General features: G+C 43.1%; 2 protein-coding genes across 2 annotated transcripts in view; both read right to left on the reverse strand.

Moving 5' to 3' along the window:
* LOC134070159 (uncharacterized) overlaps positions 1-9782 on the reverse strand; it is a 14978-nt gene extending 5196 nt beyond the window's left edge. Inside the window, exons 1-14 of the mRNA XM_062526413.1 lie at positions 9646-9782; positions 9397-9457; positions 8843-8863; positions 7999-8172; positions 7251-7408; positions 7000-7089; positions 6357-6435; positions 6060-6226; positions 4347-4461; positions 3014-3043; positions 2621-2797; positions 2178-2488; positions 1504-1593; positions 752-824 (exon numbers count right to left, since the gene is read on the reverse strand). Of these exons, the coding sequence (XP_062382397.1) occupies positions 752-824; positions 1504-1593; positions 2178-2488; positions 2621-2797; positions 3014-3043; positions 4347-4461; positions 6060-6226; positions 6357-6435; positions 7000-7089; positions 7251-7408; positions 7999-8172; positions 8843-8863; positions 9397-9457 (1546 nt within the window). The 5' untranslated portion in view covers positions 9646-9782. The remainder of the gene's footprint in view (positions 1-751; positions 825-1503; positions 1594-2177; positions 2489-2620; positions 2798-3013; positions 3044-4346; positions 4462-6059; positions 6227-6356; positions 6436-6999; positions 7090-7250; positions 7409-7998; positions 8173-8842; positions 8864-9396; positions 9458-9645) is intronic.
* A 3175-nt stretch (positions 9783-12957) lies between these two features.
* On the reverse strand, positions 12958-18000 carry LOC134069665 (cilia- and flagella-associated protein 251). Its single transcript, XM_062525692.1, has 6 exons — positions 16755-18000; positions 15263-15351; positions 14328-14396; positions 14061-14115; positions 13528-13564; positions 12958-13124 (listed from the first exon to the last, which is right to left on the reverse strand). The coding sequence occupies exons 1-6, from the start codon at positions 17563-17565 to the stop codon at positions 13103-13105; spliced, it is 1083 nt and encodes a 360-aa protein (XP_062381676.1). The 5' UTR covers positions 17566-18000; the 3' UTR covers positions 12958-13102.
* Positions 18001-18713: the final 713 nt, after the last annotated feature.

Consider the following 18713-nt stretch of genomic DNA (forward strand, 5'->3'; position numbering starts at 1 on the left):
ATTGTTGTATGAAAATGCTGAAAGAATTTCCCCTAGATCAATGATAGTGTAGTATCTATCTATCCACAGAAACTCAAATACAGAAACACACACAGACATAAGTACACCCCAATGATAAGGTTACACACCCCGAATATACACACTCAAATAGAGAACAGCTAACATACAGTAGTGTGGGGAAGCTGAGAAACCAATCATCAAATGGGTTTACACAGGAAAGTGAGCTTTATTTGTCCGGAAAATATCATGCTCCAGCTCAACGTCAATGATTCAAAGGTATTTAATCCACAAAGTAAACTTCCCTCATTACCGCCTAGGTGTTTTCCAATAGTTTGACCGGTTCATTGTTTTCCTCCAAACATCCAAACTCTACACTGACTATGCAGTATAGCTCACTTAATCGTCATAGTCATTGTAGTAATCCACTGCCTAAAAAATCTATGATAATATGTGGTCATGTCCAATGACCTACTTCCCACTCTGCGGTATGCTCACTTGGTAACCTGTTCATCTTGGGCTACAGAGGTGTTGGGTTAGAAGCTCACCTTGCCTAGGTAGTTTTGATGTTTGAATCTCAATTCTCAAAGAAGTGTCCTCTTGCTTAGCTATATTTTGACATTTAGATATTGCGTTTAGCTATACCGGTATTTCAACATTGATATTGCACAAGGGTGCACACACACACACACACACACACACACACACACACACACACACACACACACACACACACACACACACACACACACACCTTTGTTCCGGATCATTGCAAGGTGGTCTGTAAAATTTTTCCAGATCTCTGGTTGGTCCACTTCATCAGTTTCCTGTAAGGATGGTGAAGGAGACAGAATCAAATGACAGAATGCAGGGCCTGACAGATTTCTCCATTATCCTGGCTAGACTTGGGAATTAATAATAACCAAATGATTGTTCAGAGCACTTTTACTGAACGTCATCATATCAGGTAACATAATACATGTACCATAATGATACAAGAATAATCAACAATCCTTTCCACAGTGTACGCATAGTCAGGTTTACTGGCAGCTATACATAATTACTCTATTTCACATACAGAGACATACTGTACTTGATGCATTATTTAGCTTATGGCAGTACACTGTAGCTCAGGATAAAATGGGGCCAGCATCAATACGAATGAACTACAAATTACAAAGCATCATCCTGACAGATCCTGACAGATGTTTTTTGTGTGTGTGTTATCCATAGAGAGGACAGACTTCTCCATGGTTAAACCACACTTTTAAATACAGGCCTCTCTTGGAGCTTTTCAGGAAAAAGGCCATTATTTAAAGATACTGTAAGGGTGACGCTTTTATCCAAACTTGAGGGGGTGAGAGGCCTACACAAGAGCACCATGTGAGGAGCTATTGGATGACTTGTGTTGATGTTCATGGTAAACACTTGCTAAACATGCTAGTCTGTGAGTCTCTCTTTTCTGTTCAGTGTCAGAATCTTCTCCCCAGGGTTCTGGAATCGTACCTGAATGAAAAAGCCCAGCACTGCGAAACCTGATGGATTCTCCAGTGCGTCCTCTAGTGATAGCTCATGATTCTTACTCACGATGTGCATCTAATAGGAACAGACAGAGATTACAAGAGACGTCTGACATCTGGACTTGATGTTTGACAAACTTAGTACTTAATGTTTGCTCTGATTCAGTGTGATCTTAAGGAAATACATGGTGAAGCGATGTATTGGCAAAAACTGCAATGACAACGGGGGAACAAATGACAATAGGGCTCGGGAACACACCTTGCATTCTAGGAATATTGCCTCCATATTGGTAGCGCACCGAACGTAATATCCATTCATTCAGATGCAGAAGACAAGAAGCAGAAATGTAGCATTAGCGATTCTTTTCCTCTTGCGATCATGGGTGGTGCTGTTACACACCACTACTCAGCAACATACGACCAAGAAGGCAAAAACTAAGTAACAGGAACACACTAATAGGCAGGAGTAAATCCATAGTAATCCATAGTAAACTAAGGAGTGAGGCTGCCAATATGGCTGTGCCCGCAAAGTTTTCACGTCATGATCCCGAGCCCTATTGTACAATGACAATGGGAGAACAAATAAATTAGCAAATAGTTGAAAAACAAGTGATCCCAATTCCATTATAACGTGTTTATTCCTTTGAAGTGCTCCCTGACCTCCATTGGGTAGACCTCAGAGTCCATTAGATGCTCTGACCCCCCAGAACTTCTTCCAGAAGATGAACTATCACTGCCGTGGGACTCTGTGCTGTCTGAGTGGCTGCTACCGGAGGCGTGGGAGTCGTCAGATGTGTGGGAGTCTCCGGAGTGGGAGTCTCCGGAGTGGGAGCTGGAGCGGGAATGAGACTGGTTCGCCATGTCATGCTCTGAGCTGTTCCCCCAGTGGAAGTGGAACTGTAGGGTGTCGTACATGGTGGCCAGACCCCCTCCTCCTACGCTAACCATGCCTGCCTTTAGCACAGCTTTTACTATGGAGAGACAGAGAGAGAGAGAGAGAGAGAGAGAGAAAGAATGATAACAGAAATAAATCAAAGAACATGGTCATATCAAAACAATCATGAGATTGGGAAATGTGTGTATGTGTGTGTGTGCACACATACCAGTGTGACCATTGTTGATGAGATAATCCATTGTGTGTTTATTTGAGAAGCCAGAGAGACTGAAGGAACCCAACTCGGGTTTGTACATTGCATCGTGGGAGTTGATGTTAATGGGAGATTGGCTCTGCCCGCCACAGAAGGCTCCACTGATGTTCGCCCAGTGGGAGACACCATGACCTACAGACAGACAGACAGACAGACAGACAGACAGAGGCAGGCAGACAGACAGAAAGAATATTGGCAGGAAGACCCAGTAAGTTATGATCATGGAAATAAATGAATGAACAAAGGCAAGGAAATGATTTTTACCTAAATATAGGCCAAAAAAAAATCCATGAACTGACTGCTCACAAGAATAATGGGTGTGTTGCAGTTAGTTGTAGGCCTACTCACCACATCCATCGTCGTAACACCAGTCATGACCTGAAATGGAATATTAAGACATAGGTGACACTGACAATAGACATTTGTGATGAGGAAACTACCCATGCATGATTATTACAAAGAATTACAACACAATTAGTGCGGAACCCGACCTCACGCACTGGAAACAAAAGCAAGACAACCAGGAAACGAAGAGAAGGGGGAAACTAGAAAATAAACGCTGACTAGAATCTGATCCACCTGAAGACGATTCCCAAGCTTAACAGCTCAATAGGAACTAAATAGCCGAAACAACTAAAAGGGTCCGTGAAAGCAAAGTATGAGTGAAATCCGACCCCCTTACAACTGAGCGTGGGTGCCTATATGGTCTATACCATGTGCTGATGTGGGAGTGCACCATGGTATAGAGGCCAGTCCCACCTCCACATCCATGGGGTTTGTGTGGGTCAGACATCACCAGCTGGCCAGCAGGCTACACAGGAGGAACACTGAACATTTGAAACATTCCCATTTGTTTAAAAGGGGAAAAAAGGTTTCCACACTACATTAAAGCTACAGTAAGTCCACACTAAGTCGGGTATTTTTTAAAACTGAGTTTTTTCTTGTTTTCTCTAATTTCTTGCATTGTTATATCTAACACACACACTATCAAATTGCAGTACAGTAACTGCCCTACCTGGCCTAGCAACATGACTCTTATGGTATGCAAAGTACAGTGTAGAATTATGGGACCAACAATGCAGATGCTTGGTCCAATAATGCAAGAGGCTTCAAAGATCCCACTAACAGTTTGAAATACACTAAGGACACAACTACAATATCAGCAATGGCTTACAACAATGGCGGTGCTAACTTGCTATTCACAATGCATGCGTCACTCAAGAAAAAATGGTTGGAATCGTGCACAGGTTTTTCCGAGTCAGTTTGTTTTCCATTTGCAGCTACAGGCCCTGGGCTGTGCAGGAACACCAGAGGGGTTTTCTCTATCTATCTCTATCTCTATCTCTATCTCTATCTCTATCTCTCTCTCTCTCTCTCTCTCTCTCTCTCTCTCTCTCTCTCTCTCTCGCTCTCTCTCAAATTCAAATTCAAAGGCATGACTCAAATAAGCAGTGTTGCCAAAGCTGACATATTACAAAACAAACAGATACAATATCTGTTTGGGGTGGAGTGAAAACAAATGAAACTTATAGGAACTATTTTTAAAATAGGCAAATGAAACTTAGTCTCTCTCTCTCTCTCTCTCTCTCTCTCTCTCTCACACACACACACACACACACACACACACACGACAGGGTGGGGGGTGGGCAGCTCAGGGTCACCAAAGGGAATGAAGTCATACCAGCTGCAGGTGAAGTTTCGGCACCCAGGTTTGCTGAAGCGTAGACAACTCGGTCATGGAGCGACTGCTGGGGGCGATAGACGTCGAGTTTGGGCTGCTCTGTGAATCTTAGGATCTGAGGGTGTGAGATGGGGTGGGGTTGGGTGGAGGTTTACAGAGAGAGAGAGAGAGAGAGAGAGAGAGATAGAAGGTGAGAGAGAGGGGGGGAAAGTGAGAGTTTCTGCTTTAATTTAGTTTTAGTCACAAAATCAAAGTTAGAGAGCTTTGTGAGCCATATCTGTGTGAGTCTGTGTCTGTATCATTATCTCCTCCGAATGGTTTTAACCCCAACTGAATGTAAATGCGATGAATGTCTGTAGTGTCTCTTCTCTACAGAGATGAGGGAAGTGATAGTCACAAGTCATTTATTGAGATCGGGATAGAGATATTTTACATAACCATGTTGGTTAAGAATATAACAAATAATACAAATATCACCAAATAATACAAATATAAGTTTATGGTTTAAGAATTTCATTTGAATTAAGACAGTAAGAATGAGAACCAGGGGGGAAAAAAAACACCATTCTGCCGTGACCAAATCCAGGCCTCACTCTGTAGAGCATACACGGAACAAGCAGTTGCTTTATGTTTACTGAAGAAGTCTGACTCAAGAAATGGTAGAATGGTATGTAGACAATGGATGAGTTTCCATTTCACTGATGGGTATAGGCGGATATAGGTGTGTATAAGAGGAAATGGCACAATACTATAGTCATTTGGAGAGGCATGTCAGGGAATATAATAGCACTGGAGATGTCACTCACAAAGAGGTATCAAATACCCACTCTTGTGTAACGTGACCTCTTTCACTTCAGTGTTGGCACCTGTTGCTTCATGTGCATCTTTGACGTCAATTGGAATTTTTCTCTAAAACAAGAAACTCCTTCACACCCAGATCTGAAATCTCCCTACACCACAGGCAGTGACATGTGATAAAAAAAAACAAACAAAAAAAAAACAATGTGTCGCGTAGATAGCACTGCACTGATGGAACATTAGATTGGAAGAGTTCACCTCAACTGAACATACTGCATATTGTCAGCCTTTCATGCATGGAAGGGATGGCACAGCAAAATTCTCGTTTACTCATTTGGAAAATAAACATTTATCAATGATATGACATACTTTGTGCAGAAGTATAGTAGTATATTGTCAACCTTTCATGCATGGAAAGGAGGGCACTGCAAAATTCTCGTTTACTCATTTGGAAAAATAAACATTTATCAATGATGCAACATACTTTGTGCATTCAACCACTGATATCATATCTGCAGCTGCCTTACTGAAATAGCTCCTTTCTTTGGAACATTCATGCTTACTCATTTGGCAAAAGAAACATTTATCAACTTGACATTATTGGTGCATTCAACTGTTGTTATCATATCGGATGCTTACCAACTGAGACAGGTAGGTCTTGTCTGCATGGCTTGCAGACAAGATATTGTTTTTGGCAACTCACGAATTTTGTGTATTGTTATGAACAAACACAGGCCTTGTATGTTTAAAATAATATATACTGTAGCAATATAGCAAGAGAGAAAAACATAAATACACTTCAAAAATGTGAACCTGTAACTTGGAAAATCAATTTAAAAAAAAAATGTGTACCTTATCAAATCTAGCATAAGACTAACATATGCCCCCCACCCCCTACCCCGAAGTGTGACTTACCAGATCTTTGCTGATGCGGATTGGCTGTTGAAACACAGTCCAAACCACAGCCTCGTCACATCCAGGTGTGGTCAGAGAGCCATTGTAACGGTAGTACTTGGTCAGGTCGACGTCCAGCAGTAAATCCTGGATGGAGATGTTGAGTGCGGAGAGACTTGTGTTATCACCTAAATGGGAAACAGGAGGGACACCTTTCATCAGGTTACATGCCTATTGTGCATCTAGTTAATAAGAAATGACTGTGTTTTGATGATTGAACAACAGATTAAAGTAATGTCACAAAAGCCCATGGCTCACCCTTGTTTGGTATCTTTGGTACAAAGTCGGAGAAATTCTTCCAGACTTCAGGCATGCCCGTTGCATTTCCCTCCATCACCTGTGGTCAGAGTAAATCTCACAGTCATGGGCCCTGGGACCAGAACCTGGCCAATACCTACAGTACAGTACATCTCAATGCAACAACATGTACTCTCAATGGGGCCTGTACAGTGAAGAAAAAGATCTACTAGTGCTCTGATGGCTGTTGCCTACTCTGTAAAGGGGAGCAAGGAAGAAAATATCACCCCGTGACATGCCTCTCTATACAGTACAGTATGTGAGATTATGAGACAAGGGGGCTCCTTGGTGGCTATGAGATTATGGGACAAGGGGGCTCTGTGGTGGCTATGAGAGTATGGGACAAGGGGGCTCTGTGGTGGCTATGAGATTATGGGACAAGGGGGATCCTTGGTGTCTTTTTAAAGAGGATGTGGAATGCAGTGCACTATATGTCGTCCCTGTGATTACATATTTCGAAACAGTTGAGCACTGCTTATCAATATCAATTAGTGGGATAATAGGATGCGTGCACTCTATGATATTTCCCCTAAACTTAGTGCTGAGGTGCAACCCTTTTAGCAACACTGGCCCCATGTGGTGCTCATTTGCTACTACAACTTACATCAATAAAGAATCCCAGCACTGATAAGCCCTCTGGATCTGCTTTGGCTGCATCTACGTCAAGGCCTTTCTTCAAACTAACAATATGCATCTGATGAAACAAACATACATGCAGTCAATACATACATACTAACATACATGCAGAAAGTAAAATCCGCCCACATTTACCAAACATTCACCACACACACACACACACACACACACACACACACACACAACAGTAATTATTCAAATGTAAGCCTCCTCTCTCACCTCCATGGGGTATCTGTGGCCATCGATGGAGTGCTCTGACCCAGGAAAGTGCTCGAGGTCGCCCCGTCCCCAGTGGAAGTGAAACTGAAATGTGGAGTACTCGTGAGAGAGACCCCCGCCACTGACCTCCACCGCTCCGGTCTCCAGCTCACACTTCACTACACCAGGGAGAGAGACCGAGAGAAGATGGGGACTGGGGTTGATGCATATCGCTTAAGCAGCACTCTGCTGTATAGTAATCATTGAAGAGTTTAGTTCCAAAACGCTATATCCACCATTTTAATGAATTTTCTTTAAAAAAAAAATGTTTAACAATTTGTTTTCCCAGTAATTTCAGTAGAAATGTTTTTGGATATTGTTATTTGATTTATCTTTACTCAATCAAAACAACACAACTGCAATTTGATTGCAATTGCAATTGGAATATTTCCTGGAATACACAATTAAATAACATGACTTTTTAATGTTTTCGAAAATGGATCTGTATAGCGTTTTGTAATCAAACAATTCAATTGCTGTTGTCTTCAAACAAGGCAATGAAGTTTGTTTGCTTGTTTGGTTTGCTTGTTGTTGTTTGTATTTTTGTGTGACGGAGGATATTGCAATCTTACACCTGGCAAGGAGTCTGAGTGCTTCCTTCTGATGTTTAACATGCACTCGCTGGTATCATATTGCAGTCCAAATGTAGCACACACGCCCTTAGCCTGCAGCTATTTGTTTGAGTTAATCTGAAGTGTGCCTTGTTTACCTGAGTGTCCGTTATACAGGAGTAGTTTCATGGTTTGCGTTTCAGTAAAGTTGGTCAGGGTGAATTCCTTCAGGTCTGCTTTGCCCTTGACGTGTTTAGTATTGATGTTGATGGGGGACTGCCTGTTCCCATTGCACTTGGGATATTTATCGCCCCAGTGAGAAGGAGTGTTCTCTACACAAGTAAAACAATCGAGGGAATCAGAGACAAATTCACATTGAAGTCACCTTCTCTGCAGGTGTATATATATATATTATTAACAGTTAATCAGTGCCATTAATCCAGATATTCTGTTAAATAAAGATGCTTTATTGTAAGTCATGATTTTGTTACATTCAGGAACTGTTTAAGCAGATAATAGGCTAATCAACCATTAACATAATAAGACAGAAGCAGTATTAACATAACTGACCTAAGTGAACGGAACCATGCTTTAAAAAGGATTATTAAAAAATAGAAAAATGATAAAAGGAGTCAGCGTGTAGATTTCAGTCTGAAAAAGTGGCTACTAGGCCTACTTCAGGCAACTCCTGTATTGAGCTAAAGACAAAATACTATTAAAAACCCTCTATTAAGGCTGGGGCATAGTAAAAATCGCCAACCGGTTTCGACCTCACTGGGTCTTCATCAGGGCGTCAAGGGTTTTTAATAATATTTTGTCCTTAGCTCAATACAGGGGTTGTCTGAAGTAGGCCTAGTAGCCACTGTGTACCGATCTCTACAAAGAGCTCACAGCTTTTTTTTTTTTCTTGTTTAAATTGATGTAGTCAGAGAGTAAAACTAAGATAAACTTGAATTTTAGAGAATCATGACAACTGTACAAAATGTTTCAAAGTCAACTTACCACATCCTACATAACACCAGTCTGGGAGAAACAGTTGGAGAAAATAACTTAGAACTCAGGATAAACAAAATAGGATTGTGGAGATAGCAACAAAACTGTCATGCACTGGCCCCGGCAGTGGCGCAACTGGCTGGGGCACCTGCACCGTACGCCGGCGACCCGGGTTCGATTCCCGCCCCGTGGTCCTTTCCGGATCCCACCCCGACTCTCTCTCCCACTCACTTCCTGTCATTCTCTCTACTGTCCTGTCCATTAAAGGCATAAAAAGCCCAAAAAAATAATCTTTAAAAAAAAAAAAAAAACTGTCATGCACTGTCAAGCCACCTTACTCCATATCTAGCCCCACCATATGGATTAAGCCGAGTTACAGACCAAAATAAAACTTCAATGAAAAAAGCACTTCTTAATCTACCACACAAGAAGGTTAGCATGCAAGGTATCTGGAGGGTTTGACAAAAGCATTTTACTTCAAAAAGATGTTTAGATTGTTTACATATTTTAAGGAATTATAGAATGAATGCTTTAGGGGATTACAATGACTTAACCCTCCTCACCTTCTGAAGCTCCAACAAGCACAACCACATTCACAAACAAGAGAATGAATGGCAAGTTCATCTGGGGACATAGAGAAAGAGCAGGAAAAGGATCAATTTTTCTCTATGTCTATATCTTTGCCATACACAAGCCTTCACTTTTATTGGAAATTGAAGAATTGACTCTGAGGCACGTCATCACCTCAGTCTTTCTCGCCATGTTCTCCCAAAAATAAGTAAATCAATGTTCAGAGAAAGACATCACCCTACCTTTCGTTTGTATGGACTCGCAGCACACCAAAGGCCCAAGCAAATAGAATCCAAATGCGATGACACTATAATGGAATCACAATGACCTGTTCTTGATGCAAGTTCTCACCAACCACTGATGTAGCTAGCGCAGGAGGACAGAGATAAAGGGGGGTGGGTAGGAAGACAACACCGTGTGACTGAAAAGATACAGGCGGTCCTCAGATGAAGTGAAAACACAGGAGAATAGGGGATCAATAGGGGCCATGAGACCAAAATGTACAGTTGACACCTAGACATTCAGCCTACAACCCTCAAGGGGCCTTGAAAAGATTCAATGACACCACTTGTAAACCGGTAGGCTATAGGAAGTTCACAAGGCTTTATTATTATTATTATTATTATTATTATTATTATCTTAGATCAAATTCCATCTGTCTGATAAATAAAGAACTAATACTTGACTTGACACATTTTTGGAAAAATACTGTTAACAACTAGCTCAGATTTTGTTCAGTGACCTCAATTTGTTTTTAACGATGAAAGTTTATACTTTTATGTGGGTTTATCAGGTCAGAATTCACAAAAGAGACAACAGAGATTATACCCTAACGAGGGTTTCTTTTGACTGAGAATGACCATAATACTGTTCAGTTGTGCAGTACACAGGTTAGAGGCACTGAAGTATGTCATCAAGACAGGAACAAAGGTAGCAACTACCATCAGATGATGAGCAACAACAAACAATCCACTGCTCCCGCGTCATTTGGGAAGTGTATGATTTCTCCAGGAAATTACATAGTCATGCTGAGTCATTGTAGATAGTCAGTGGAGACACTCAAACACCTGTAGTCCCTCCCCAACGACCATGCAGACACACGCACAACTTTCTCCCTCTGTCACCCTACTGTCCTACTGAGAACAAGGCTCACTCAAAGTACTAAATCTATTTCAGAGTAACACCTTTGTTTGCCCATTGGTAACCTATATTGGTTTAAGATGCATTTATGTTGTGTGATAATGTCCATATGAATACGTGCTCATCATCATTGTTCTTGGTCAAATTTACATTTGACACTAAAGACAAAGTTAGAGCTGATGACAGCTGATGATGGTGTGACAACAATAGATGCAACAGAGGATGGACCTGCACACTGGTCTCCTTGCTGGCAACAGCAACAAAATAACCAGCCCTGAGGGTAGAGATGAAATCACACCAAACAAGCTATCTCTACACCCACAAAAGGCTAATATTAGCTACATAAAACCACATCTACTGCCACTTTTGAGCACTCTCTGCACCTTTCACAGAGCTTTTACATTTGTTTTAATTGCTTTTGATGAATGGTCTCAGTGACACAAACATATTTGAATGTTTGAGTCTCTGTTGGTTTGACATGCAAAGAATGAGGATGTCACAAATTGATACCTACACTATTAAAAACAAAGAGTGCTTTGTTTATCATCAATGTCTTTATAAATCCTGATATTAAATTAACCTTCATGAAATTTCTCTTCTGTCAATTAAACTTAGATCTTAACATCTTGATCTTAGATCTTGTAATTTTTTGCATTTTTTATCTCTCTTAGAAAGGTTTTTGGAGAAAGAGGTCAGAATTCAGTAACATCCTGATAAGATCTGATGAATTTCTATGAGAAAAAGGAAATAGCATCTTTTTTTTTTTGGTCTTGCTAGGTCAGGTGCGAAGAATATAAGCAATAATAAAATCAACTTTTACCAGATTGTCTTCATAATGCATTAAGCTGCTTTCACTCACCATGCCTTCCAGTTGAAGAATGTGCTACTTCCTTTATGGTTGATGATGGCATGTTTATGAGCACAAAAGGTCATGCCCCCAGACTGTGCCTGGCTGGCAGCTTTAGCTGTTGGCTGCAGGAGTTTGAGGTAGAACCAATTTTTTGTTCCACCAGAACCTGGTGACCTCAAGAAGCAAAAAATCTATGTGGAAAGAATCACCAGAATTCTCTTCTAAGTCGATGAAGTAAAAACGATTCATGACACTGCCCATTGTCCATATAATTGTGTAATTTAATTGGTTAAAAATAAAATCCAAAAAAAGAAAGAGGAGAAAAAAAACATTTTCATACAGTAGTTGATAAGATCACTGGCATGATGTTCTTCTTGCTGTATTGACTTCACTGACTGAATCAGTTTTACATGACATGCAGTGAAAATTAATGTATTTGCATTATTGAATTGCAGCCTTGTCGTATCATTTTAAAAGGTAAAAGTTCATTTAAAAATTATAATGTATATGAATAATTTGTGTTGGTGTGTTTCACCAGCTAGACTGTTCACCAGACTATGTGCTCTAATTACAGTGAGTAAAGAAGGTTGTCTTTGAAAATATCACTTTAGGAGGGACCACCAGTGGGTGAGCCATTTGCCTTTAGCTTGGACCTGAGAGTAGAAGAGTGGTGAAATCGGGTTTAAGACAAATAGGCACGTAGATGAGACAGCATATCTGTGTGCAACTGTTTCGCAAAACACACCCTACCAATTCTGAATAGTACTGTAGTATATTTCAAAAGGCATGGGTCCAGAACGTGTGAGACGCACAGGCTCTCTGGTCAGAAATGTAAACCTAAAAACTAGCCCTTACCTAGTTTGGAAAGAAGATGTACATCTGTCTGCTATTTTGAGTGACCACAGATATGTTACAGTAGGTTTACCAGGTATATAAGCAAGGTCACAAAAAGTACTGGAGGAGCATGCTTCATGAACCGTGGCTTGGGTGTAATAAAGCTACACAATCTTCAGTACTCTTTCTCCTTGCAAGTTTTCATTATTGGACTATTGAATAACTACATTTTGACACGACAGTACACCCAAAACCACACAGCCTTCAAAAACAGACGTTTGCCAACTGTTGTTTTAAGGGTCGCCAGTTGCTCACAACTGTCAGTGGCTTTCTGACACAACACATTCCGTGTTAGGAAGTTGCAAAGTGGTATGCTTTCAAACCCAAAGACTTGAGACATGAGAACTGGTTTGGTACCACTTTGTCTTTGGGCAACATATGCAATTTACAGCATCTAACACAAAGACAAAAAACAAAATGAACAAAAAATAGTTTTCAACCAACTGGCCTAAAAACAGACATATAAACCAATTAAATAACAGTCTTGGCTAAAAAAACTTCTTTTTTTTCTTATTTGTATTGATCAATTGACAATCCCTGCAGTTGTGCAAAGAAGTTATTTGCTCTCGTAAAAAGGTCACAGTAACTCATGCTGCAGGCGGAGAAAGTATCCAGTCTAGCAGACTTGGGATCAGTTTCTGTCCCCGCAGCGACATCTGACGTTGATCAGCTGACAGGATAAACCTGATCTCAGTCTGCACTGAGAGTAACTTTCTCCCCCACAGCGGACGTCAAGAGACGGGGGGGATGACAAGGTGACCCATAACCGCGAGGTGGGGTGGTCACAACCGCAGGGGTGGGGTCCGGCGCGGAGCTCAGAAGAGTGAGATGACCGACCTGGAGGAGGTTAGGAGGAAGGGGAGGGTGGAGGTGCAGAGGAAGATCAACGTTTATTATCAAAACTTCCACCGCCCACACACATTACGTACTGTACTGTACTGTACACACACCTACACCTCCTTCACGCCTCCATCTCAATCCATCAATCAGTATGTATGTATAGAGTACAGTATCTGTGTATAGGATAGATAAACTGTATCATTTGCTACTCAAATATTGTTAGATACTGTATATTTGTACATACTTCAGGTGACAGAATAGCAAATGAAAGATCAACTGAGATCATTATCAGGGAAAACAGAGGAAGGAACAGTTAGGAAGCGGCTGTGTGTTGTGTAAACAGACAGCATGCGTTGGCTGGTAAGTGTACGGGTAATATATATATAAAAAAATGACTCACTGGTAGATGGATCCAGTGAAATCATCCACAAAGCCACCTGTAAGACAGACACAGAGAAAGCAAATGATGAGGACGGAGTCTCACATATATGCATATATTGTTGTCCTTATACATGATTTATGAGCTGGTTTCTTATCCTAGATCATGCCCAGTTTAGTCAACTAGAACAAAACCTTTCACTTCCCCTTTGATGAAATCCCTTTTTAAACATGATTCAATACAGTAAATAGTGTGCTTCCTTAAGCAAACAGCCAGGTAACGTTTCAACACCATTGTGTTTGCATTAATGATTGATTTGCTCGACTTCTGTTGTTAGCCTGTGGCGGTAAAATGTCTTATTGGTGCTGCGGATAGACAGAGAGGGTGTGAAATGAGTAGCAAGTGAGCCGCTTGCCACAAAAACCTTTAGCTATGAACTCAGACACGGTGGCTGCTAAACGGCTATGCACACAGTCAACGTGAAACCGTGTCTAACTGACAGGGAGAAAAGGGCCGTGCGGTCGTAAAGGAGAGGAGAGTAGCATATACTGTACCTGGTGCACAGACAGTCTCACAGAAGAGGGGACACATGAAGCAAAGAGCGCACGTCTGAAAAGAGAGAGAGAGAGAGAGAGAGAGAGAGAGAGAGAGAGAGAGATCATGATGAAACCAACATGTGTGCCAAGGTACATGATGTTCATGAAATCTATAAGTGCAGTTGACATGCATGTGTAAGATTAAATTACAGACATACAGAGATGGTCTATATGTGCATGTGTGAGCGTGTGTGTGTGTGTGTGTGTGTGTCATATGCAGCCTACATCACAGCTCTGGCAGTGATCCGACTCATCACCCTCCTCACAGGGACAGTTGTCACAGTTGCCGCAAGTCTGTAGACGAGAGGGTGGGGGAGGGGAGGGGGAGGGAAGGGGAGTGTATTAAAGTAAAGCACATACATCTGAGATCATTTTCAGTCAAACATCAAAATGTCTACGCAGGTGAATATGTGGAGTTTTTTTGGGGTGGAAGACATGGAAGACATGACTGTTCTGAAGCAGTCTTGAAATAGGGGGGCACACTGCCGACATGCTTGCAGCTATTGGCAGAGAAAGTGAATGTTTTGTCTGTTTGCGTTTTGCTTTTTTTTCTCAGTAAGTGGGCATTACAATTCAAAGCAGCAGGCCTACATCTCACACCTCAAAGAGGCCTCGTTTTACAACCTTGTGCTGGCTGCAAATAAAGAGAAAGCTGCCCCACACTCAGAAATCAGTGAGAAACACACTCATACACACTACTCACAAGAGATCGGGGATATTCAGCTTTTGGGTGATTTGCTGGCCTTTGTTTCAGTAAATTGTTTGAGGAAATCACCATTGCATGCTTCTACTTAAATGCCCCATTTACTTAAATGCCCTACATTCATGATATTATACCACAGACTTGAACTTTTTACATTTTCCATTACTTTCTGAAAGCAATATTCCTATCACTAGCTGATTTTACAACGTGAAATGTCAAAAGAGACCAGCTTGTCATGACTGTGTGTGTGTGTGTGTGTGTGTGTGTGTGTGTGTGTGTGTGTGTGTGTGTGTGTGTGTGTGTGTGTGTGTGTGTGTGTGTGTGTGTGTGTGTGTGTGTGTGTGTGTGTGGGGGGCAGGTGAACTAGCAGGACATGGTATTACCATTTCTTCTCAGGTGCTGTGAATGACCCCAGTGTTTTCTACAGCAAAAAATATATATGGTCGACATCTTGTACCTCACAGATTGAGCAGACGCTGCAGAGTGATCCAGAATGGTAATGTGACGGAACAATTTCTTCCTCTTCCTCCTCCTCTTCCTCTGCCTCTGTCAAAGATCAAAGGAGTCATGTGAGGCCTGAACTGTGTATAGCGCTATTTAAGACACTTCTCGTGTTGATGAGGGGAAATCTTTACATATGCATGTTTTCTCAGTAGACAGAGGTGAACACTTCACACTCTTCACTTTCACTTTTCACACAAAATGAGGGTGTGAAGACCTCTGAACTGAAGACTCTTAAGAGAGCTGCTGTGCAGTCTAACCGAAAGTTGCACTTGTTTTACAAGCTGTCATCAAAATCACTGAATACTTCACAGTGTGTCTTGTGTGGCAAAGAGAGATACTTTCAGCTTAATCATAATTAAAGGCCTGTCATCACAGGAGCACTTTTCCCACTGAAACGTATATCATCACAGAAAAACATTGCTAGATGAAAAGCAAATAGTAAGACTCATTTAGAACGCAGACTTGAAGCCTGAAAAACGAATGGAAATAATCTAAGCTGACTTCTGTGCCCCTGGGGAATGTGAAAAACTATCTGACTTATTTCTAACCGCAACCCGACCACCCCTATGGTCACCCGATCCCAGCAGCAGTGGCTAAGCGATTGTTGTTTTAGCTCAAAGTGGCTGGCAGCTAACTTCTCCACTGAGCTACTTTGCCTGGTTGTCCTTGATCTGCCAGAACCGCGGCAACATCCCCACGCATAATTGGCTGGAAGAAAGCCCGGCAGCCGGGCCAACCTGATTTTCCGCTTTTGTGATTGGCTCTTTTGTTTTCGAGTTGACCGTCTCTGGCTTACAGGCCACTGCAGGCCTGTTCTATTCCCTGTGTCATGGCTTGAGGAGCTTTGCTGAGGGTGACACTCTTTTTCACCAGAAATAATGGGGCCAGGAATATCCAGAGTCTACAGGAGCATCTTATGTAACAGATACATACTGTAATATACAGTAATGTATACATTTCGGAGGCTGATGTTACTTTGGAAGATCGCTCAAGTGAAGGGGACTTAAAGAGTTTGGAATAGTTGGGATGCCCATGGCTGTGCTGATATAGCAGCCTATTTTAGGGATGAGGTGTTCAGAAAAAAATGCCCTGGAGAGTTACATGAACAGCTCTGAGAACAAACTGTCCACCACAGCAACGGCGCTGAAAAATAAGAGCAACAGCAATTGCCTACAAATGTCTAAGAGTCTATAGTCCCTGAATAAGTGAGTGTTAAATCTGAATTAACTTGTGGAGCTCAATGAAGCTCAAGTGGGTGATGGTAAAGTTGCTTGATAAGAGCATTGCAACTCAAACACTGCACAGTGCTCATGTTAGGGCAGCCAGATTGGCACCCCTCTGTTTCCATAGCACTCCATCTCAATTAAAGTCTATCATTTCTCATCCCAGTTAAACTAGCGTCATCTCTGTTGCACATGCTAGCAGACAGACATTAGATACGCTACCTGCTTCAACTTCTGCTTCCTCCTCCTCCTCTGCATCCTCTGCCTCGTCGTCGTCGGAATGTTCTTCATCCTCCTCCTCAGCTGCAGCCTCCTCCTCCTCCTCCTCACCAGCCTCCTCTTCTTCCTCAGCCGCCTCGGCCTCCTCTTCCTCCTCTTCCTCAGCATCATCTTCAGCAGCAGCCTCGTCGGTTTCGTCTTCATCAGCATCTTCTGCAGCCTCTTCCTCCTCCTCTTCCTCATCATCACCCTCCTCCTCCTCAGCAGCAGCCTCTTCCTCCTCCTCCTCTTCCTCAGCTGCCTCTTCCTCCTCCTCCTCCTCCTCCTCGGCTGCCTCTTCCTCCTCCTCCTCTTCCTCGGCTGCCTCTTCCTCCTCAGCGGCCTCCTCTTCTTCCTCCTCAGCAGCAGCCTCTTCCTCCTCCTCCTCCTCCTCAGCTGCCTCCTCCTCTTCCTCCTCAACAGCCTCTTCTTCCTCCTCTGCCTCTTCCTTCTCCTCCTCCTCCTCCTCTGCAGCAGCCTCTTCCTCCTCCTCCTCCTCCTCTACATCTTCCTCCTCGGCGGCCTCTTCTTCTTCTTCTTCTTCTTCTTCTTCATCACCATCTCCCGTGTCCTCTATCCCGTCGCCATCATCGTCTTCATCCGCCTCGGCCTCTTCCTCCTCCTCCTCCTCCTCTCCGGCATCCACCTCCTCGGCCTCCTCTTCCAGGCCGGCCACCTCTTCCTCTTCCTCCGCGGCGGCCACGTCCTGCGTCCTCACGCCCACGCTGAGCAGGGCCACCAGCAACCCCAGGAGCCACAAGCGCCTGGCAGCCATCTTAACCGGCAGCTCCGCAGAAGCCACTCAGAGAAAATACTCGGAAGACTTAGTCCGACTCACCAGCTCAACAGGAAGGTATCCACACTGGCGCGCACACACAAAAAAAAAACCCAGCAGCACTTCTTGTAGCAGCACAGGGCAACTCCAAGTGTAATCCAAACACACTCGCAGCTCCAAAAGGACAAAAGCTACTCCAATAGGACAACAGTTCCCCAGACAGAGAGAAGAATCTTCCGGTTGATTATCTCCCGTTCTTTCTGTTAGTCCCAGTGGAGGGAGTCGGAGCGGTGGCACGGAGAAAGAGATAGAGAGAGGGGAAGGAGAGAGAGAGAGAGCGACTGGCCCCGGTGTGTACTCCTCGGCACATTCACACACACTCGCTCACTCACGCACTGTCACACACAGAGGACGACATGGAACAGTGGTGCATTGAGGGATGACTGACGGAGCCACATGGCTATGCAAGTATGGAGCGGCTTCTGCCCTTAAAAAAGAGTGAGGGGAGAGAGAGAGAGAGGGGTGAGAGAGAGGGGGGGGGTGAGGGAGAGGGGGAGAGAGAGCGAAAGAGGGAGGGAGAGAGAGAGGGAGAGAGAGCAATGGAGGGCTAGGGTGGGAGTGAGTGTGAGCAGGAACACCAGGCCTAACTCACGTGCTAACACACACACACACACTCACACATACTCATGCATATATACACACACATACACACACACACACACACACACAGAGGGGCTGTGAGCAGCCAAGCGTTGACACTTCACTGAGTAAGGCCTGGCGAGCCTCTGACAGGTGGGCAAGCTGGCTATATAAAGTCCCTCTCAATGGCAAGTCCATTACAGCACATAATATGACCTTCAATTGATCTGTTCGCCGCTGAAACTTCATCTCGAGCTCCTACGTTCTCTGCACTCTCCTCTGCCCCCTTTCTCCCTTTCACCTCCTCCTTTCACCCTTTCTCTTTCCACCATCTCTCTTTTTTCCCCCTAAAGGTCACTTCTTCTATCCATCATGGGTGAGCTGACCGACTCTTACCCTTTTGTCTCTGGTTACGAGCAAGAAGCTGCCCGCTTATTAGCAACCTGCTGTAGGACAGGAGAAAATAGAAAACGTGCATCAACGTAGAGACTAACAGCTTATCTCCAAAT

This window comes from Sardina pilchardus, chromosome 22, assembly GCF_963854185.1.
Source record: "Sardina pilchardus chromosome 22, fSarPil1.1, whole genome shotgun sequence".
Taxonomy (NCBI): Eukaryota; Metazoa; Chordata; class Actinopteri; order Clupeiformes; family Clupeidae; genus Sardina; species Sardina pilchardus.

What these genes read in the sequence shown, in the direction of transcription:
- LOC134069665 (XM_062525692.1), bottom strand. Translation starts at nt 17,565, where the DNA reads ATGGCTGCCAGGCGCTTGTGGCTCCTGGGGTTGCTGGTGGCCCTGCTC. An exon ending in GGAAGCAGAAGTTGAAGCAG is followed by an intron (nt 15,352 to 16,754) that starts GTAGCGTATCTA and finishes GATCTTTGACAG; the next exon opens with AGGCAGAGGAAGAGGAGGAG. An exon ending in TTCACTGGATCCATCTACCA is followed by an intron (nt 13,125 to 13,527) that starts GTGAGTCATTTT and finishes AACCTCCTCCAG; the next exon opens with GTCGGTCATCTCACTCTTCT.